The following is a 20,185-nucleotide window of genomic DNA, read 5'->3' as shown; positions in this document are numbered from 1 at the left end:
GAGCACACAGCAGCTGCCGGGTGGGAAGACTCTCAGAGAAAATGGCTGGCCAGGGATGGGTAAGTGCTACTATGGCATAAAGCTCTCCAACAGCAGTCAGTTGACTGTCACAGAGCAGACAGCAGCCAAAGCTACCGAGCTGCATGGGAGGTCTGCTGGGGAGAGAGAATCTGCTGGAGCATGAACAGCTACTGCCCGACTCCAATATGGAGATGCACAATAAACGGCTGTCAGAAGAGAGCTGCTGTGTTACATAGACGGTGCATAAAAACAAATTTAAAAGCTTTGTTATATTTGCATTGTCACAACACACGACCACTTTACATCAAGCTATCAAGTGAATACATGCATACATAAATACAAAATTACTAAAAATATTGTTTAAGTATGTACAGTATAAATATATATAAACATAATTAACTGTATCCCCACACAAGAATGCTGATATTAATTACGTCCAATGACAAAGTTTCTTAAATTCCCGCTTTCTACATTATCTAGACTTGGGAAGTATGAGAAAAGTGAAGGAAAGGTTAATGTTATGGTAATTAAACTACGGTTAAGGGATGGTTTGGGTTAGGCAACTTAAACGTAGGAAATATAGTTACGTTTAAACGTGCAGTTCTGTTATGTTGCACCAACTCTGTTCTTCTGCACGACACATGCATTCTACAAGCCAATCGTCTCCCAATATATATATAATTCTTCGAAAAACAGCTTTACAGTAAGGTGCTTATATTTAGTGCTTATCCTACTGTATATCAGGGGGCTACATACAATAATCCAACAACAGCATGGGAGATTTGAAACATGCAACTTCATAAAAGTTAAAGAGCTTTGAGAGGCAACATAATATGGCAATATTTGTTCATTAAAAACAGGATGCATATTGAATGAAAGACATTAAGGATCAAATATTATATTTCAGTACGACTCTTAAAGAGTTAGACTGCCTAAAGTACATGGATAAGTGGCCTAGGCTCCAACTTGTCCTGAAGAAATCTTATGTCAGGAGACGGGTTTTTATGACTACTGCAAATACTATTATCACCTTATTACAAAATAGAAGTAAATTGGTGGAGCAGGCCTCTGTTTATCCACTCTGATTGGGCCTTTAAGCATTCAGTTCAACTAACTGCTCTCTGGGGGCCATAAATAGGTATGGTAATGTCTGAACACATCACCAGGATCTGTCACTGGCACTCTCCTGCATTCAATTTACTATAAATCAGCTCAATGTTATGCATGGACCCGTTTTAAACATCAATAAATAATTTGCATTATGTCAAGAAGGACAAATCTTGTTCAAACCTTTGCAGTAGCAAGACTCCAAGTATTTTAAATGTATGTGTGTGTGTGTGTGTGTGTGTGTGTGTGTGTTTGTATGTGTGTTGTGGTATTTTAGGGACTGGGCATGTACCAAACCAAGACTCTCTGACGAACAGTAAATACTTTTAGACAAAAGGGATTAAAACTTCCCCAAATCCCGGATTGATTGGCCTGGATCCCCCATGGAGTGAATCCGGAGAACGAACTTCATTCTGGTGACTGCAGTCATCCAGCACACTAAACTCAACCGATACCGTCACAGGACAGATCGATGGCTCAATTATCAACTTAAATAAACTGTGATATTGTCTACGCCGCTGTCCCAGTTGTCTTTTGCAGTTTTCTTGACAGCCTGAGTCACACTGGACTTGCTTTAAAGATGAATGAAATTACTGTAAGCAACATCACCGTCATACTAAATTGAATATAGGAAACTGTGACTGCAACTAAATCCTTTCCTGATACAACTGGTCTTTAACTGAATTCTATTGTTTCAGGAAAACAGTATGAAAAGCTGCTGTAGTATCTACTGCACAGCTAATTTAATCCTAAAATGTGGTAATGTGGAGTCAAGGTGCTATTGAGCTACAGGTTAGGAGTAGTAAATGTACAATGGAGATGGCTGAAAATGTAACCATTACTGAGCAGCAGGAAGTAACTATTTCAGTACATTCGCTATGAATTGATTTGCATTTCTGTGAGTTTCTCTAAAAAAATGCTGGGTGCACTTTTCTGCTGGTGGCGAGCTCCATAATCTAGATAAAAGGTTTGTGCTGACCTTCTCCGCCCCAGACTGTCAGGGCAACAGATAGTTACCATCTCTAATGAATTCAGGAGCAGAAAAAAATGGTACGCAGGCATGTAAAGCCCACATTAATCTTGCAGCCTCGATGCAGGAGGGGTCTATTAGCGGCCTCGCTGCCACATTCCGAAGTAGAAAGATTCTGACGTGACAACCAGTTCTCACTCCGAACTTATGGAGAGTGGCTGTCAGCGTCTGAAGGGACGAAAAAGGCGCCCTTCACCCGTGTTTGTATAATGTACTGGGGAGAGCAGCAGCTACACGGGGTTTAGCAAGTAGTATGTAAGGGGGAAATTCCACGCAGGGAGCTTGCTTGGTTGGGGTGGTGGATTGGTGACAGGACTCTTACCCAACAACGGGGAAATGAAACTTAATTTCCCCATTGTAGGGTCCTCCAGAGACCTAGGATTGTGTCCCGGCACGAGTTGTTGCCACCATCCTGTGTGTGGCGTTTCATTTCCCCATTGTTGCGTCCCCCAGAGCAGCCCAGTGTCATGGCAGTTTGTAAAATGGTCACATTCAAAAATCGTGACCTGTACATGTCATAAACGAGAAAATCATGACATGTACACAAATCAATAAATCTAAATAACGTGATCATTTCAGGAACTGGCGTGAGACCAAGTTGGTTGGACATGAGCTGTTTGCCAGTGTGTTTAATTGTTTATGACCTTTTAGTTTGCCTATAGAAAAGCAGTTTTTTGTCTTTTTCTTCTAGCTTTAATGCAAATACTGAACCCTGAAAAACACTGTATATGACATACAGTAAATTGTAAACGGCAGTACAAGCTCACAGATAAGTATTTCCTCCGTAGCAGTTGGCAGAATAAGACAGAAAAGTTACTGTAACTAGTTTTCAACTTAAGGAGACTTTTGCTTCCCTCCCTCCTATGACGGAGCCAGTAAGCACATCTGAATATTAATGGAACAGTTGCCTTGAACAGCAGGCGTTTGTCAGGAACTTGGATCAGATTCATCACTTTAACCTGCTCTGCTCCGCTCAGGGACGGATGATGAGCTCCCAGAGCACAGCAGCTGGCTTCGGCTTCACAACTCACACTTGAGCGGATCCAAAAGGACATGAACACGAGTGGAAAGTGAAAGTACGGGAAATTAAGTTATTACAAACTTTACTTTGACTTTTTATAGAGGTTATCTCTAAAACAAAATGACTAATATACAATTTTGTTGATTTGTAGTACTCTGCCCCTGATTGATATAACACAACAGTGAGTACATTTTCATGCACACCAATGTACCGCGACTATTCTGAATATGACAATATTCTGAATTTGATACAAGTCATGTAAACAGCATATTGCAGTTTAATATTCTAAACAAGGCATTTTTTTTAAAATGTAGCAATTTAGATTAAGATGTGGGATATTCCGGTGTTATTCTTTTAAAGGCATTCCTGTATATGTATGTACAGCACATTCAGAATATGCAACTCAATTGGGATTTTTACTGCAGTTTATGACCTCTTTCCTGTTTCCGGCTTATGGTCAGCTCTTTGCATTGCTATGGTTGCTATACACAAGCCAGCAGTTTGCAAGGCTGCAGACCTGATAAGAAGAGCCTTCAGCCATTCTGCTCCTCTACTCCCTTCCGCTATCCATCCGTACCATAGAGTCTCTACCCACCTCTAAAACTTCCATCAAAACCCACCTACTCCACTCTCCATCATAATAATGGATAGGTTGCTTTCTTTTCATTTTATATCTCAATCTTTTAAATGTTTTGGTTTTAATTATGTTTGCCTTTTTAACTGTACTTTTGAATTTCTTAACCGTAAGGTGTCCTTGAATGCTATGAAAGGCACCCATAAATAAAATGTATTATTGTTATCAAGAAACCCAGCTACTTTTAAACATTATCAAATACTTGGATATCAACAGGTTTTACATGTGACACGTGGCTACGCGGGGGTTGACGGAACGAAAAGAGCAACGTTGTTTTTGCACGGTCCCACAAGTCTGCCACAACTGGTAAAAAAAAAAGATCGTATTCTGCACGGCTACATGTAAACGGGAATATTAGTGGAATATTCACTTCCATAAGCCAAAATGGAAAAGGGGTCTGACTCATTTGGGTTCATTATGTTGTTTTAAAAGAGGTTTGGTAGGATTTTTCCCAGGAAAACTCACTTTAACCAAGAGACATTTTACAATGCGAGCAGAACAGAAACCATGGTAGTTGGAGCCATGAATATGACGAATTGATTGTTTGCTCAGCCCCATCTGCCTGTTACACCTGTCAAGCTTTCCATTTTCACACAGCACATGCAGTTTACAAAGACAACGGTGGCAGATTTACCACCCACATTCATTTGTAATTTTTTAAACAATAAGTCCTTAATTTCAGACACAGGATGACAGAAGAAGGTTTCTAATTTTTTAGCCAGCGACAGTCGATTTTGTCGTCTGAAATGACATCTGACTTATCAGGGTAACTTTAGCTCTGTGAGTTTTGAGGGTTAAAACACTGTCTGGATGACTTTTTGCAGTAAATAACAAATAGGACTGAGACTGAGGCTAAAGCTACATGTCCCGGGCATGTTCTTGTACCGTTGTGTAGACCTGTTATTTTGTTTTACACCTAACCTTGTTTGGCTGCTGAGAATGAAGACATGCTAGCTGGGGTTGCTTGAGTGTAAACTTCGCCAAATCCAATAAAGAGGACGAGAGATAGCTGCTAACGTTAGCCTGAACTCCTATAGCATCCAAACACTGGCTCCCACATAGTCGGGAAACACAACATCACGAACAGGGCCAACATGTCCTGTAACCCTACAAACTAATGATAAAATGCTCCTTAGCTTTGGAAGTTGGCCTAGCATTCTGTTAATACTGTAGGAAGCAAGCTAGTTTTGCCAGACGTGCTAACAATTGTCAGCTTTAATTTAAACTGACAAACATTAATTCCTTAACAAACGGGACATTGCAGTGTTGATCATATGTTAATAATATATCATCACATTCTTGGCTTTCAACCGTTGCAGTTCACCGTGTCCCTACTTTACACACAGTAAGGGGGGAATGTGGGACAAACACACTTGTCGCTTCTCACAGATAAACACACCTTCCCCTGTTAGAATCTCTGATCATCAACATTTACATCCATGTCCCACTTTTCCAATAACAGACTGTAAAAGGATTAGACTTGCTTACTCAGTGATGCCAACAACCATTACAGTTGACTGATGGGTGTACAAGGTCCCACCTGATCATCTGATTTGAACACTTGCACACATTTACACTCCAATGGCACACACATTTACACTCAGATGGTGCAGCATCGGAGGCAACTCTGGGTTCAGTGTCTTGCCCAAGAACACCTACACATGGCACTGCAGGGCCAGGGATTAAACTACCAACTTTCTGATTGGCAGGCGACTGCTCTACTGCTGAGCCACAGCTGGGAAGGAAGTTGTTTTGGTGGAACATGTGTGCTTTCAACAGTTGTTTTAGTCATGCATCAGAAAACTCAGGGTGAGGGGTAAACATGTTGAAACGGAGATGGGCCCTCCCAAAGCGGTTGCCACACGTGAAGGGCTGTCCATGTACTTCTATGCATACAATGTATTTTGTTTTTCTTTTGTCATGTAAACTTTTTGATGTGTCAACATACCTTCTTGAAGGGGTCATTGTGAAGTGAAAGTGTTATTATCTAACGTCTCTACCTGTCTGTAGTCATTATGCATTCTGTCCTTTCACAATGCCTCCCTTGCAATGCAGTAGATTAAATCTGCAGCTTTACCAATTGACGTTATGATTTATCAATAGAATGTTTTCAGTAAAACAAAAACATAAATTTCCTATCAGACAACCACACAGCACTAAGATCTTGCATGGATGTTTCTACTCTATGTCAGTGAATAATGAAACATGCCAACAATGCTTGTCACCCTCTTAGTAATTTTGCTGCTTTGAAATGAGCTGCGGACGTGTCACTGCAAAAGGCTGTCTTTTATTACTAGTCAAGGCCCGTGTGTGCTGGATATCTTGGGTGAACGCCCATTTGGGAAGATTGACTACAGGAATATGCTTTAGTGTCTGATAACTGGAGAGTCATATTACATCGCCCAAGGTGGTTTCTGGGGCAACAGCGTGGCCATCAATCAGTTGGGTGTAATCTGACTTAAAATCGTTGTCAGCATGCAAATTAGTGTCACAATTTCACACACTGCCTGTGTACATGCCAGAGAAATTGAAAAACTTCAGGTAAATTACACTGTAAAACTAGTGGTTGTGTACTGTACATCAAACTGAAACTGGAACATTAACATAGCATGACACCCGTCATGCAGGGACTTTCATCTAAAACGCCTAATTGGACTTGCAGGTTGCTGAGCATTTCAACTGGTAATGGCTGTGTGCAGAGTCAATACTGGAGCTAACAGGGACATCCAAGGCCTTTAAATCGTTCAACCTTGCAAGATGCATCCAACCTACAGACAGAAACTACTGCGCATGGCCAAGAAATAGTCCTTATAACTACAACTTGTCATTTTCATGCTTCAGTCTTTTTTTGTTTTTAAGATCATTTTTGGCCTTTAATTGTTAAGACAGCTGCAGACAGGAAAGGAGTGAGACCGGGAGGACAAGCAGGAAAAAGCAACCACTCAGTATCGAACCCTGGGACACTGCAAGGACAGGGCGCTAGTACATGGGGCGCATGCTCTACCAGGTGAGCTACATGGGAACCCCAGCATTTCAGTTTTTACATATTAACCAAATGAAATAAAACATGTTAATTACTCAGAAATGCTGGCAGGTGGTTTTTGTTACCTTTGGACAGAGCCAAGCTGTTGCCCCTCTTTCCACGGCTATGTGCTAAGCTAAACTAATAAGATGCTTCGTATTAACTGGGCAGACATGAGAGCAATATCAGTGTTCTCAGCAAGATAGCAAATAAGCATCTTAGGATTCAAATCTATTCTTTTAACCATTGGATTGTCTTCGTACTTCATAATCTATTAAATATAGTCTTTAAATATTGTCTTTATCTTAATTTCAAACAATTGAGATAACGTACTGTATGTATAGGGAATGTAATCAGTCTCTACTAGAACACACTTAAAAGTGGAAGTGTGATTCTTTATAAAATAATATTTTATGAATAATCTTTATTAAAAATCCACTATGTGATCATTTTTATCTTGTAAAAAACATAAGTTAATTTTCTGAATTTAGTCATGAATACAGTACTTGTTTATCACAGAAAATAAGGTAAGGTTGATTTCAGGTAGAAAACACGTACTTGTACCATTTTTCTTGTAAAAATTTAAAATGGGTCAATTTGACCCGAAAACCATACAATGGTTAATGATGATATTGTCAGGTTTCCTTTCAGAATGATCAGACCTTGACTGGCTACCTTTTACAGTGCACGTAAACAATGCTCCAGCTTCACTTCCAGTATGCACGTGCCTCACAGACTCTACCACTTATGTTGAAAACTACCAATAAAGACCAAGATCATAAATATAGTGAAAGACGTATGCTGGAAAAAATATCTGCCATAAATAGCATCAAAGATGATGATGATGATGATGATGATGATGATTGCAAATCTTAAGGAGTAGCCTATAGATTTTTAGTGCCACTGTGCACTCATTTAGTCATATATTCACTTTATCATTATAAGAAGAGTTAATGATTCTAAAATATTCATCCTGTAGCCCTGCAGTTTCCTAATGAATATCATGCAACAGACTGCACACGTGTAAACACTGCAAGTCTACGATCTGAACCAGGTTAGCCTAAAGGACACGGCTGAGTTGGATGTTTTTCGACATTGCACCTGCATATTTGTCCCACTTTCTGCTGTTGTCTACAGCTTGCTGCTCATTTTAGATTGTTCTGTCTCTGGAGGCACAAATCCCATTAAGTGAAACTAATACCAACATGCAGCAAGGTGAGGTTCAGCAGTAGTGAAATTGTGCTTTTGGTCAACTTTTCATCAAGTTGAAAATATGGTTGATGGCAATACTGATCCCTTCATATGGCTGGGCAAATAATTCAATATGATCATTTATCTTCTTTCAATGGAATATTGTGATGAAATCATATATTTAGATATAATTATACGGTTACATTGCCTAAATCAATAACAAGCACATGCTCAATTTTCTCATTGTGATTTATTTTTTCTCTCTAATTTCACTTAAACCACAATCTCAAATCTTGAAAAACATTTTTTGAAAGCACCAAATGTCAGTCCTACAATATTGTCGCAATAGCGAGATCAATGTATTTGGTCAAGAATATTGTGCTATCCGATTTTCTCCAGCTTGCCCAGCCCTGTCCCTTTATATCTTTGATTTTCTGCTAATTTGCCGCTAAACCACTCATTATTATTGTTCAGTTTCTTTATCCAGCTGTATTAATGTGCCAGTGTGTCCCTACATGTTTGGCTACACGAGTTTATCTGTATTTGTGCGCCCCCTGAGGATGATTTACAAAGCATTGATAGCGAGGCTCACAGACTGGAGAACAATAAAAACTGTTGTTTATGTTTTGGCAGCGAGTGTTCATTGTCAAGGGAGAGCGGCGTCTTGTTTTAGAGCAATGTAGAGCCCCATGGGAGTTCACATGACAAATCATTCCTCTTTTTAACTGCCAGGTATGTGGAGACAGATGAAGCTTGTGCAATCTGTTATACACCAGCATTTTGCAATACGTCAATAAAATCGCATCCACCAGTTATATGAAAATGGGCAGTGGCAGGGCCATGCTATACATTTCAATAAAGGCTGCAGATTGGAAGTGCAGCGAGACAAGGCCAGGGCTCGAAAAAACAATGTGTAAAAGTCACGGCCAAGCCAGCAGAGTGCCAAGCAATCAGGCCAAATAGGGCTAAATGACTGCCTCAGTCCAAATGATTATGTGCAGCACATATAGAAGAGTCTAAATCCACTTTTAAAGGTGGTAATGAAAAACCCTCCACTATTAAATGGCTATTTAAACACTGATAGTGACACAAAATACACACTGCTAGTGTATCTCATCAAAGGCAACAACAACCTCACAACCCCTTCAAATGTTTTGAATAAACAAATGCTTTATGGACTAAGAAAAGGAACAAATGTCACTCTTAGAAGATACATACACTACAGGTGTTAAAAAGGGTAAACATTTTAACTAATATATATTACCATGGAACCTCCCCAGTTGATTACTTACATTAAAACAATTTTTTTATGTATAAATATAATATAAAATATTTATGTTCAAATATGGAAATGAGGCATTGTCACACACACACACACACACGCTATTTTGCATATGTTTCCAAAACATGAAATCTGAACATTAAATGTAAATGTGCTGTATTTATAAAGCACTTTTCTAGTTTTAACAACTACTTAAAGCCCTTTTTTATATTTTAAATTATTTGTTTTTATATTCTAGCCTATTATAATTACATATATATTGTATCCTGTTATTTATGTATATTCTGTATAAGTGCTGTGTGTCTGATATTTTGCTGTTGCAACAATTTCCCATTTTTTGGGCTCACTAAAAATCTGTTGTCAAACCCGGTCAGTTTTTAGGAGCAAAAGATTAATTCCAGATTAAATCCAATCACACACACAATCATACACAGTACAGTGTGCAGTGAAATTCCTTGTGTACCTGTCTTGTCTCAGTAAAGACAAGAACAATAAAATCCATATAAATAGTGATATACAACACAGGAAAAGGAGGTGGTGGGCGGTGGGTTAGCCGAAGTTCTCATTGAGCAGACGGATAGCCTGAGGGCAGAAGCTCGTCCTCATCATCTCGGAGTTTGCTCTCAGGCAGCGATAACGCCTCCCTGATGGCAGCATGGAGAACAGTGAGTCCCTGGGATGAATGTGGTCCATGATAATCTTTGGGCCCTTACCCTTGCAGCGCCTGAGGTGAATGTCCTGCATATTGGGGAAGGGAGCTCAGATGATCTGCTCAGCCGAGCGGACCACCCTCTTTAGGCCAGTGTTGTCTTTTTGGGTGCTGCTGCCCATCCAGGTGGTGATGCTCCCAGACAGAATGCTCTCTATTTAAATAGGAATGACACTGGAAGGTTCTGTGTATCTAACTCCTAATGGAGTGGAGATGTCTAGCTCAGAGTATAAAAACAAAACTAATTTTGAGAGAACAGCCTATAAAGATATGTAAAATAAAACGTTTGACGACACGACAGCAGAAAATGATAACGTGTACACTTCCCCAGCTGATTACTTACATTTAGACAATTATTTCTTTTGTATTACAAGTTGACAGAATTTTTTTGTTTAAATATGCAAATGCTTGATGAATTCAAGGGAATCTACTGACGCAAATAGACAAAGTGGAGTAAAATAAAACACCTAATTGTCGTCACTCCAGTAGTCTGAAAGATGACGTTATGGAAGCGCTATTGACCAGTGCATGACTGTACTGTAGTGTCGCTGTCGCTACTCCATGTGGTTTGAGTGCAGATGTGATTTGCACATGATCAAATTCAAAACGGTTTACCGCATAATGCCAAGGCATCCCTTCTGCCTATGAGGGATCCGGAAAAAGTTTTAGCTACAGTATCTGTGGCTCAAAACGCCATTCAAGTGACAGCCTTTGTTGTGTTTGATTGATAGCTTGTAGACAGCAATGGACAAACTTCGTTATGTGGGTCCATTTTTATTGTACTAACATTACAGAAGTCTCTTGTTATCAGGTTGTTGTAGTCTATTTCAGCCTTTAATCTAGAACTGACATCAGGGATTAATGGCGTGAAAATGTGATGCCTTACGCTAAATAATAAATTACTGCTTTGTTATGTAACTCATTCTTTGGCTAACAGCAAAACAAGTCTGCGTGAAATTGTGTCATTGTCGCAAAGTGACACATGCGCAACTCACATCTACACTTGACTTACATCGGGTAGTGACAGTCTCCCTTTAAAGCACAGAAAGAAGCAAAACGACTGCCCCTTTGTATTTAAAACTCCTTGATTGTGCAACACACCGTATTATTGGAGGGTTGCAAGCACGCTGGGGTTTAACTGATTGCACTCAAAGCTAAAATGCTTTCATCTGAAATCAGGGGAAGTAATTTTAATTAAAGGATGTGAGCCATAGGTTTCTTTGTTGCACAGTGTACGTCAGGGGGCCTGCACGAATAATATTTATAAAATCTCGATCCACCCTGTTCATAATTTAATTTTTAAATAAGATTGTTTTTTCATTTTTAATGACTTTGATATGTCGTTTAATTTTATGAGCCGACTGCCACACAAACGCTACTACATTCTTCTGTGAGTTTTAAACATCGACTGTATAAATTAAGTTTTAAAGCACTCCCAAGTACTGGAATGCTCTACCTTCTCTTCACTTAGGCCCCCATGTTTACAGGCTTGTGGTGATGTGCAAAAGGTGCCAAAACAATTTGGTTTTGTCATGGTTCATGTGTGCAATAACATTACACTTCATGAGAAGAAAAAAAAAAAAGTGGCAGAGATTTGTGATATCAATTCTAAGCAAAAAAAAAAAAGTCAGCCTATAAGTCAGTGTGCAGAAACGCACATGGGCAACCAGGAGCTAACGTAAGGTCTTCAAGAGCCTCCTGCTGAAAGGCTTAGCTTGGGAGAGGGACATAAAAGGGATTTCACAGACCCAGATACTCCCTGGAACACATTTATGGGATGGTAATGAAGAAGAGGAGGAATTATGGAATCATCAAAAATGGTTCCACATAATGCGTCTATGTGGAAAAGTCTTCATAAATGAGCCTTGTAGTTCTTTAAAAAGACACTCAGGGTCGTCTCTGGAAACAGAACTTCAGATCAAAGTGCAGAAATATATGCACTGGAAATAAATCCAGAAGTCATTGTTTCCTTGCTCATGATTTATAGGCCATGTTTCCTCTGATCAATAACAATCTTCTAATAACAATATCAAATAACTGATTCATCTTCAAATGCCATGGCTGATAAACCGCCTTTATGGATGTGTTTTTTAATACCGCTGCTGCAGCTGGCCTGGCTGCTGAATGTTAACTTAAAAATAAACAGTCTTGCAAAAGAGACAACCAAACCCAAAAGGAGTTTTAGATCAAAAAAAAAAAAACTTAACATATACAGTACACATTTTACCGTCAATGGCCACACACACACAAACACACACACACAATATAACATTTGTCTTTCAGTATTTGTCGTTGTGGATCCGATGCCTAGACAAATCAAATCAGTATCCGGGAACGATGCATTCACTGCTCGTTCTCCACACTGAGCATATGGACTGACATGTTGACACATTCTGGAAGGCTGAGTAATTGTCTTAAACGTCTGTCACTCTGCATAACTGTCAATCCCGAAGAGAATATTCTTTGTATTCATACATGGAAATACTGTAAGTAGTCACTGCTGAGGCAATTTCGTACATTTTGGCTTTCTAATTCTAGATTTGAAGGAAATAATTTAAGACTAAATGTTGATTAAATAACTTGTGGTCTATAATTTTGGTAGTGCTGCTAACTTTTACAAGTGGGTCGATGCGTTTTTATGAGACTGTGGATATTTCTGTTGTAGAGGGCTCTGTTTAGATTTCATTTTTCTATATTTTCCAGAACACCACTGTTGAAAAATGTGTGCAGCATCGAGAACACAGGCACAATAAACGCATGAAGAAGTATGGCTATTTGTTTACATCTCTCTGGATATCTGACCAAGGACATTTGACAACACATAAGTTTGCCCTGAGCGCTGTAGTTGCGTGGGTTTAGGATTTATGTAAGGATAAACAGCGTGACTGGAGAAGCAGAAAGTGGCCTTTTTTTTTCATCTGAATTTACATGAGCAAGATGTTACAACTGCAGGATCAAACACACCAACAATGCAACACAAAGGATCTTTGTTCTTTATTTTCACATTCCCTTTCATGTAAAAGTTAAAGCAAAATGAGGACAGAATGAATAAAACTATGGTTTATTTATATTTAAGGAGAAACTGAGGTCCTGCTGTCTTACATGATGACGTGTGTCTTTGTTATGGAGTAGGGAGATGCTAGACTGGGACTTTATGAAGCAAACTGCAGCCTAGAAACAGTTATAGTCCTGTTGTTCCATGTCCAAGTCCATGGACTCTTTATTACCAGCCTTCCACAGCCCAAAAACATAACTCTTAATAATGCCCACCACTTCATTTGAGCCTCACTATTGACCCTCGAAGAATTATAAAAGAATGTTGAAAAAAATGACAAAAACATCAAGGAAAAGCAACACGAGTGCCAAAAATGAATACCAATAAAAGCTGAAGATAAAAGTTGTAATTTTAACACAGAAAAACAATAAGTTGTATGGTCGACAGCACAAGGGGTAAAAAGCATTAATGTAATGGTTTAACCAGTTCAGAAACCTAATCTATTCACCAGTTCATTTTGCTGAGTAAAAAACATCATGAAGTCTTTTATCCAGCAGAGGGCCAATTTTAACCCGAGCCCTCAGTGATTGCACGTCCGCACATTAACATTACAGATCTCCTTCGTTCAACTTTATTTTTTCTTTTAAAACAAGGCTCAATTCCATCATAGGTCCATAAAAGTGGTACATGAAGTGGTAAAACCCACTGTGACAGGCTCTGACAGCATCAGATACTCTGGATGCAGCACGTTCAGTCTGGTTTGATGGGTACCGGGGCCTCTGGGGCCACACAGTGGATATGCTCGATATTTTAGATATGGCTCAAATGTCCATCTCCCAACCAGTGGCGTCTGTTTACTGTTGTGGCACCATTTGTCTCTTAGGGCCTTGTGACTGCTTGTGATATGCCACCAGATGGGCTGTCATGACCTAAGCGTTTTGCCGAGGCAACCGCTCACTCAAAGGGCCAGGGAGGTCTCAGTGACTCACGCAATTACACTCCCCGTGGTGTCAATCATGCCCTGGAAAAACAGAGCCGAGGCCGAGCTGTTGCAGCCTAGTAACACCAACACGGTGTTGTACTCCGAATGTGCGCGCACGTTTGCTTGTTTTTGTCCCAAGGATAAAATACTGTAATAAAGCTCCTGTTTCCCACAGGATTTCCCTCGGTGTGGTAGGAGCTCGGGAAGGGGGCCACGGCTGCAGCACCTGATGATTAAGTGCACACACCAGTTGTTATTACAAACAGAAAATGCCACTACAGCAGAATTAGCAATCTGCAACACATTTAAGGAAGAAAAAAAAAAGCCTCACCCCACTGGTGTTAAAAGTGAGGAAATCCATTCTCTCTTTGTGTTGCATTATTCATTTCACAGGGGTAGAGCTCTCAGATGCGGCTCCCGATGTAATTTCATTGTGTACTCTCTAAACAAGTTAGTATACAAATACAGAGGCACAAGGTGTATTCATCTTTTCCTCGGGCAAAGAGTCAAGACGTTCTTGATATCATTGCAAGCATTCAGCAGCTTTTGTGTGTTGGAGATCAGCATGAAAGAGCTGCTACAAAAGCACAGAGCAAAGGCTCTACTGTATAACAAGAGTGTGCTCAGTTTGACCAATGGGGCGGCCCCGTTCTCTAGACTCATCAGGATGAGAAAAAGATTACTGGTGCTAATGAGCGAGAGAGGCACCTCAAGTGCACAAATTCAAAGTGCAAAGATGATTGAGATAGGCGTTCTCCTGCCATTTTACTAAGAGTGCAGAAAAAAAAAAAAAAAAAAATCGATGATCATTGCCATAGACTTCAGTGAGGAAGTTGGAGTGATAACCGTGCATTACAAAGGGTCTGCAGAGTAATGAGAGTAGGGATCAATACTTGGCACATTCATGCTGGTGTTTGCCCTGCTGCTGGCCAACCAAGCCGCGGTAATTAAGAAGTCTACCCTCAATCCAAATACCTCTCAGCTTAGCTCCTGTGTTCCTTGAAATATCCGTTTTGCAATTGAATAACTGGATGCCATGGTTATGATGTAAGCTCAATAACTTCAGAAACAAAAAGAAAAAAAACTTTTTTTAGTAAAAAAATAAAAATAAAAAAACAATGTAGTACTGATATAGACAAATAAACCTCAGTGAACTTCCAATTATTTGACGGCACACAAGTCCAATACTTTTAACTGATTTTAAATTCGGGCAGCAGCAGTCAATACAAACCATATTCATTGCATGGGTTCGGCAATTTAGTTGGAGTCTCAACCGAGTCACACGAATTAAACTTTTATATTCTCATTATGAAACTACAATCAGAAGAATTTGGAGTTTTCTGGTCTTTGTAGTTGCAGAGATTAGCACAGATGCAAATGGTTCTGAACCTGGGGGAGCTAATTGGGATCGTAGAGTGCTGCACACTGCACTGCAGGGCTGTCAGCGGCCAAGATGATCAGACGAGCCGGCTGTAATAGAGCCAAGACAAAAGAAAAGGAGCAACATGAACTACAGGGTTAAAAGTAAGTTAAGATTTGACTTGATCTCAGAGCAAAGGGACTCTTAAAACTCTGCCCCAGTCCTAGATGTATCAAATCAAGCCAAAATACAACTCAAAATCTTTACAAGGCAAATAGTGGTACTAGGGCATACCATCAAGACGGATACACATGGTGAATCAGTGGTGTAGTCTACGTGATACGCAGGTATACACAGTATACCCACTAAGAAAGCTACAGGATTTCCATATACCCGCTTAAAACTTCCCAATGAAACGCAACAACTGTCATCTGTGTTGCACTTTTACATAAGCTCAATAAAAAAAAAGGTATTTCCACCGTAAATTGGTACATAAACGTACTGCATATCCAAATACAGGAAATTAAGTAGTTGATGCTCAAAACTTCCCTGGGCGAGAACACCCAGACCCCTCTCTATGATATCCCCCCCCCCCCCTCCCCAAAGGCCGATTCTGACATGATGTACTGTGTGTGTATATATATATATATATATCTATATATATATATATATATATATATATATAGATATATAGATACCCATTGCAATACAGTTGGCTACACTACTGTGGTTAATCAAACTTAACCAAAGGAGAGTCAGTAAAGGATTAAGGCAGCGCATCATGGAGTGACACTCCCTTACAGGTCCATGTACTGCAGTATCACACTGCCCTCTAGTGGACGTTTTATGTCTAGACACCATTTTTTCACCAGAAATACAACATGTTGTCCTCATTCTGATCTACCACAACATTCAGTTAAGTGGGAGGTAATTGAGCAATAGTGGCGTATGACATGTATGTTTTCTAATTACAAATGACCTTACAAATCAACAACGCTGCTTTTGCATAATGTCATTTATATTCTGTCATTTACCCTGCAACTTCACCCTCACTATACAGCTATTCTGGACATAAACTGCTGTTACTTGCTTTCTTTATACGGTACACGTGGGCTGCTCTGAATATGACTATGCTTAATATGAACTTTTATATCAATCTAAGCAATACAACCTAGAAGGACTAAATATCACCCGACCCAAACTATAAGAGGCAACATGTTTGTTCTACTGAAACAAATAGAAAATCCGATCCCAATAGATATTCTTACACTTTACAAATTTTAGCGCTGTAACTAATGGCTGTTTTCATTATTGATTAATCTGCCACTTAGTTTTCTTGTCTGGTCTTTAAATTCCAGAAAACAGTAAAAAGTATCAAGCCAACGGTCCAAAATGAAAAAAGGATAGTTTACAACAACATAAAACTGAGAAAAGTATTCACATACAGTTTGAGAGAGAATGTTTGGTATTTCTGCTTAAAAACTAATCAAGTTATTATTGCAATTTTACTAAATAGCATCAATTAGTTGCTTCATTGTGAGATAAAGTTTCGTTTTGATGGGTCCCACTGCTCCTTCAAACTACCTCATGTCTACTACAGCTAATAACTTCCTACATTTCCAAGAAGGCCTATGGACAACTCCCTGAAAGAGGACTCCCTCTCCGTTATGTATTTGTGTACGTAGATAGGCGACAATGTGAATAGTGGGAACAACAGGAAAGGGTGATGGTTGACATTACTACAAAGCAAGTGGAAGGAGAGGCTATCAGTGATAAGAGACTAAATACAAGACAAAAATACTATTGGTGTTGCAGATAACCGGATCATGTTTACATCAAAAAAAAAAAAAACACACCTTCCAAGCTGCACTCCGTTTAGCTATGGGAATGACAAAAATACACCAAGGAACAACATGGGTGCAGGAATGCATGGGCAATCACTTCTATGAAGTCTCGTTTGTAATGTTTCAGGGTCAGTCATGCAAAATAAGACAAAGTGCAGAAATTGCTTTAGATAGAATTTGCAAATAGTCTCACGACACAGCGCTGTTTCTTCTCTCCTCTCATTTCAGGTGTTTACAAACCTGTCAAAGCTTGTCACAAGCTGATGACCATGGGCATGTGGGGCTTATCCTGTTGGGAGGGCTGCAGAACACATGCAGACCTAATCAGAGTGATAGTAATCCACGATGAAACATCTCTGTGGCAGACTGTCAACATGACTGGAAATAGAAACCCTCCAGAGAGAGAGAAAGAGAGAGAGAGAGAGAGAGAGAGAAAGACTCAGCACTTCTCAGCACAACTAAAGCTTTTAACAGGCACGAATAACAAAACCACAACTATTTGACGAACCTGCCAGCAGGGTAAAAGCGGCCAGATAATGAAACAGACACTTCCGCTAACAAATGATTGTGGAGGGGTACTTATCTGAATTTATTTTCTCTCAAATTTGATGTGCAAGAGGAGATGAAACACCTTATAATTAGAACAAGCAGTGAATGAAAGCACAAAGAATGGTAAATATATAAGTCAACAGCAACAATGAGTATAGAAATGTCTGACAGGGAGACTCCTGCTCCCCCACAGCAGTCAGATCAACTCATCAGCCATTATGCTCCAAATGTGTTCATTTGCACTGATTACTGGATGTTATCTACTGGAACACTACTATTGAGGATATAAAAGTGAATACTACAATATATTTTTTTTCATACAATTGAAATGGCGTTTGAACTGTTCAGGTCAGTTTGGTCAAGTTTGCATTTGGAGTAATTTCCATTACTTTTAGGTGACTATTTGAACAGCGTGTTCATAACTTGTAGCACGGCCTATTTTAGCCATTTATCCATTGCTTTCAGATATCATTTACCCAGCGATTTCAATCCTTTCTTCTTTAAATTCCATCATATTTAACCAGTTTTCCATTTATGCCTACATTTATCTGTCTAAAACAGCTTTCTTTGAGTAATTTTAGGTTACTATTTTAGCCATTTATTAATCCCTTTTACATAACTATTTATCCATCACTCCTAACTCTTTGGACTACATTCATTACTTTTAGCTTGCTGTTACACTTCTCTGCTCATCTGCATCATTCACCATCAAATGCAACATACATACGTACGTGTGAGTGTGTATCTACGTTCTTGAAGTACACGGAGCCTGCTACCATTAGTTGGAAATTACTTTATTATGGGATCAAAACCTACTGTTCCAGAGTTCAGTGTTTTAACGATATTTAGCAGGTCATTGTAAACACCTCAATACCATCAAAGACAAATAATTATAACGCCAAAATCAACATTTGGAAACACTGGGAAATCTGCTGTTGATATTCCATGTGTTGTAGCTGCTGGTGATAAAAAGCTTTCATACTCCATCATCTCCACTGATGGCACTGTTGTCAGAGCCAGATGACACTCTCACACTCACACACTCACACACACACCTTTTGTCTTTCCTCACACATTTTCCAGCTTTTCTTCCTTCTGCCTTCATTTCACATCCACTCTCATCCTCAGCTCCCTTTTCTCCCTGTTGACCATCACACAGCAGCAGCAGCAGCGTACAGCTATATGTATATTTGGGGTATATGTGGGTCGTAGCTTGGTAAAACAGTGACGTTGTGGCACAATGTCATCACCTTGGATCTCAGTATACAGCAGATGACTATTAAGTAACAAATGAAGAGGTTCAAGCACAAAATGACATGCAAGTGCAACTGTTTTACGCATCATTATTCATTGATGAGAAAAATGATCATGTATTTTGCATCACAATGGACTTGTCTTGCACAAAAGCTTCCAATGTGCCTGTAAACTGCCCACTAACATCTTCCACTGTTAATATGATGATTATTGCAGCCAACAAACTGTACCCGGGACAGACTAGTACAACCTCTCCAAAGCGCACAGACGCGCAACAACCCAACCAAAGCAGAAAGCAGCGTGTGCCAAAGAGTCTCCTAAGCGTTGCAAACATCCAGCATCACTGCCATGCTTCCTCAGGAGCCACAGCCTGTCTGTGCGCACGGAAGCAGCTCCAAATCCTTTAACTTCTCTGAACAACACTTTACCTTTCCAGCCTTGGAGCACCTGCGATACGCATTTGTGGCTCCTGCCGTTTGGTTCATGGCGTCAACTTCTGCGGAGGGGTAAACAAACACAAAGTAAAGCCGTTTTCTTCAAACAAAGTTGGAGTTGAATTTAAGAAGGCGAGCACGTACAACTGGTGAATGTTTGTTTAACCTGATTTCTGGAATCGCCCTCGCTGTCGCTTCTCGTGATCTTCTTGCAAAGAGCCTGTTTGACACTGGGAGGCGCGTTTAATGGTTGATTGTTGTCTCAGATGTAGTCCAGAGGATTTACCGAGACCTCTTGTTTGTTGGTCCACGCAAAGTCCTGCTGATTGGTCACGGAGTTAAATGTAAATCCGATGAGAAGTTTCCCAGCGGAGCAAGACGCTTTTAACTCCGCTTATTGTATCTGAAGACATTCACTTAATTACACTCACGCACTTCCAGTCTGGTTTGAGAATATACCACTCACCTGCTCACACTGGCGGAGCCGCGTGGGTGTGTGCTTGCGCTGCAATTGCGCAGGCGCATCGCATCTGACAGCCTGGCGCTGAGAAAAGAGCCTTTCAACAATGCTCTCCCACCAAGAGCAGAAAACAGCAGGAGGGACTGCAAGTTACTCTATAATCATACATCATGAGGAAAATACATTATACTATACTGTGCAGATTTTTGTTTATGAAAAGCAATACTCTACTGCATGCAGCTTCTACTCTGCAATTTTTCTACTTTCTGATATAATAAAAAAAAAACTAC

General features: G+C 39.8%; 1 protein-coding gene across 1 annotated transcript in view; it reads right to left on the bottom strand.

Moving 5' to 3' along the window:
• dpp6a (dipeptidyl-peptidase 6a) overlaps nt 1–19,928 on the bottom strand; it is a 220,789-nt gene extending 200,861 nt beyond the window's left edge. Inside the window, exons 1-2 of the mRNA XM_034861630.1 lie at nt 19,602–19,928; nt 19,430–19,497 (exon numbers count right to left, since the gene is read on the bottom strand). Of these exons, the coding sequence (XP_034717521.1) occupies nt 19,430–19,486 (57 nt within the window). The 5' untranslated portion in view covers nt 19,487–19,497; nt 19,602–19,928. The remainder of the gene's footprint in view (nt 1–19,429; nt 19,498–19,601) is intronic.
• Nucleotides 19,929–20,185: the final 257 nt, after the last annotated feature.

This window comes from Etheostoma cragini, chromosome 22, assembly GCF_013103735.1.
Source record: "Etheostoma cragini isolate CJK2018 chromosome 22, CSU_Ecrag_1.0, whole genome shotgun sequence".
Taxonomy (NCBI): Eukaryota; Metazoa; Chordata; class Actinopteri; order Perciformes; family Percidae; genus Etheostoma; species Etheostoma cragini.
This window is presented reverse-complemented; position numbering and strand designations above follow the sequence as displayed.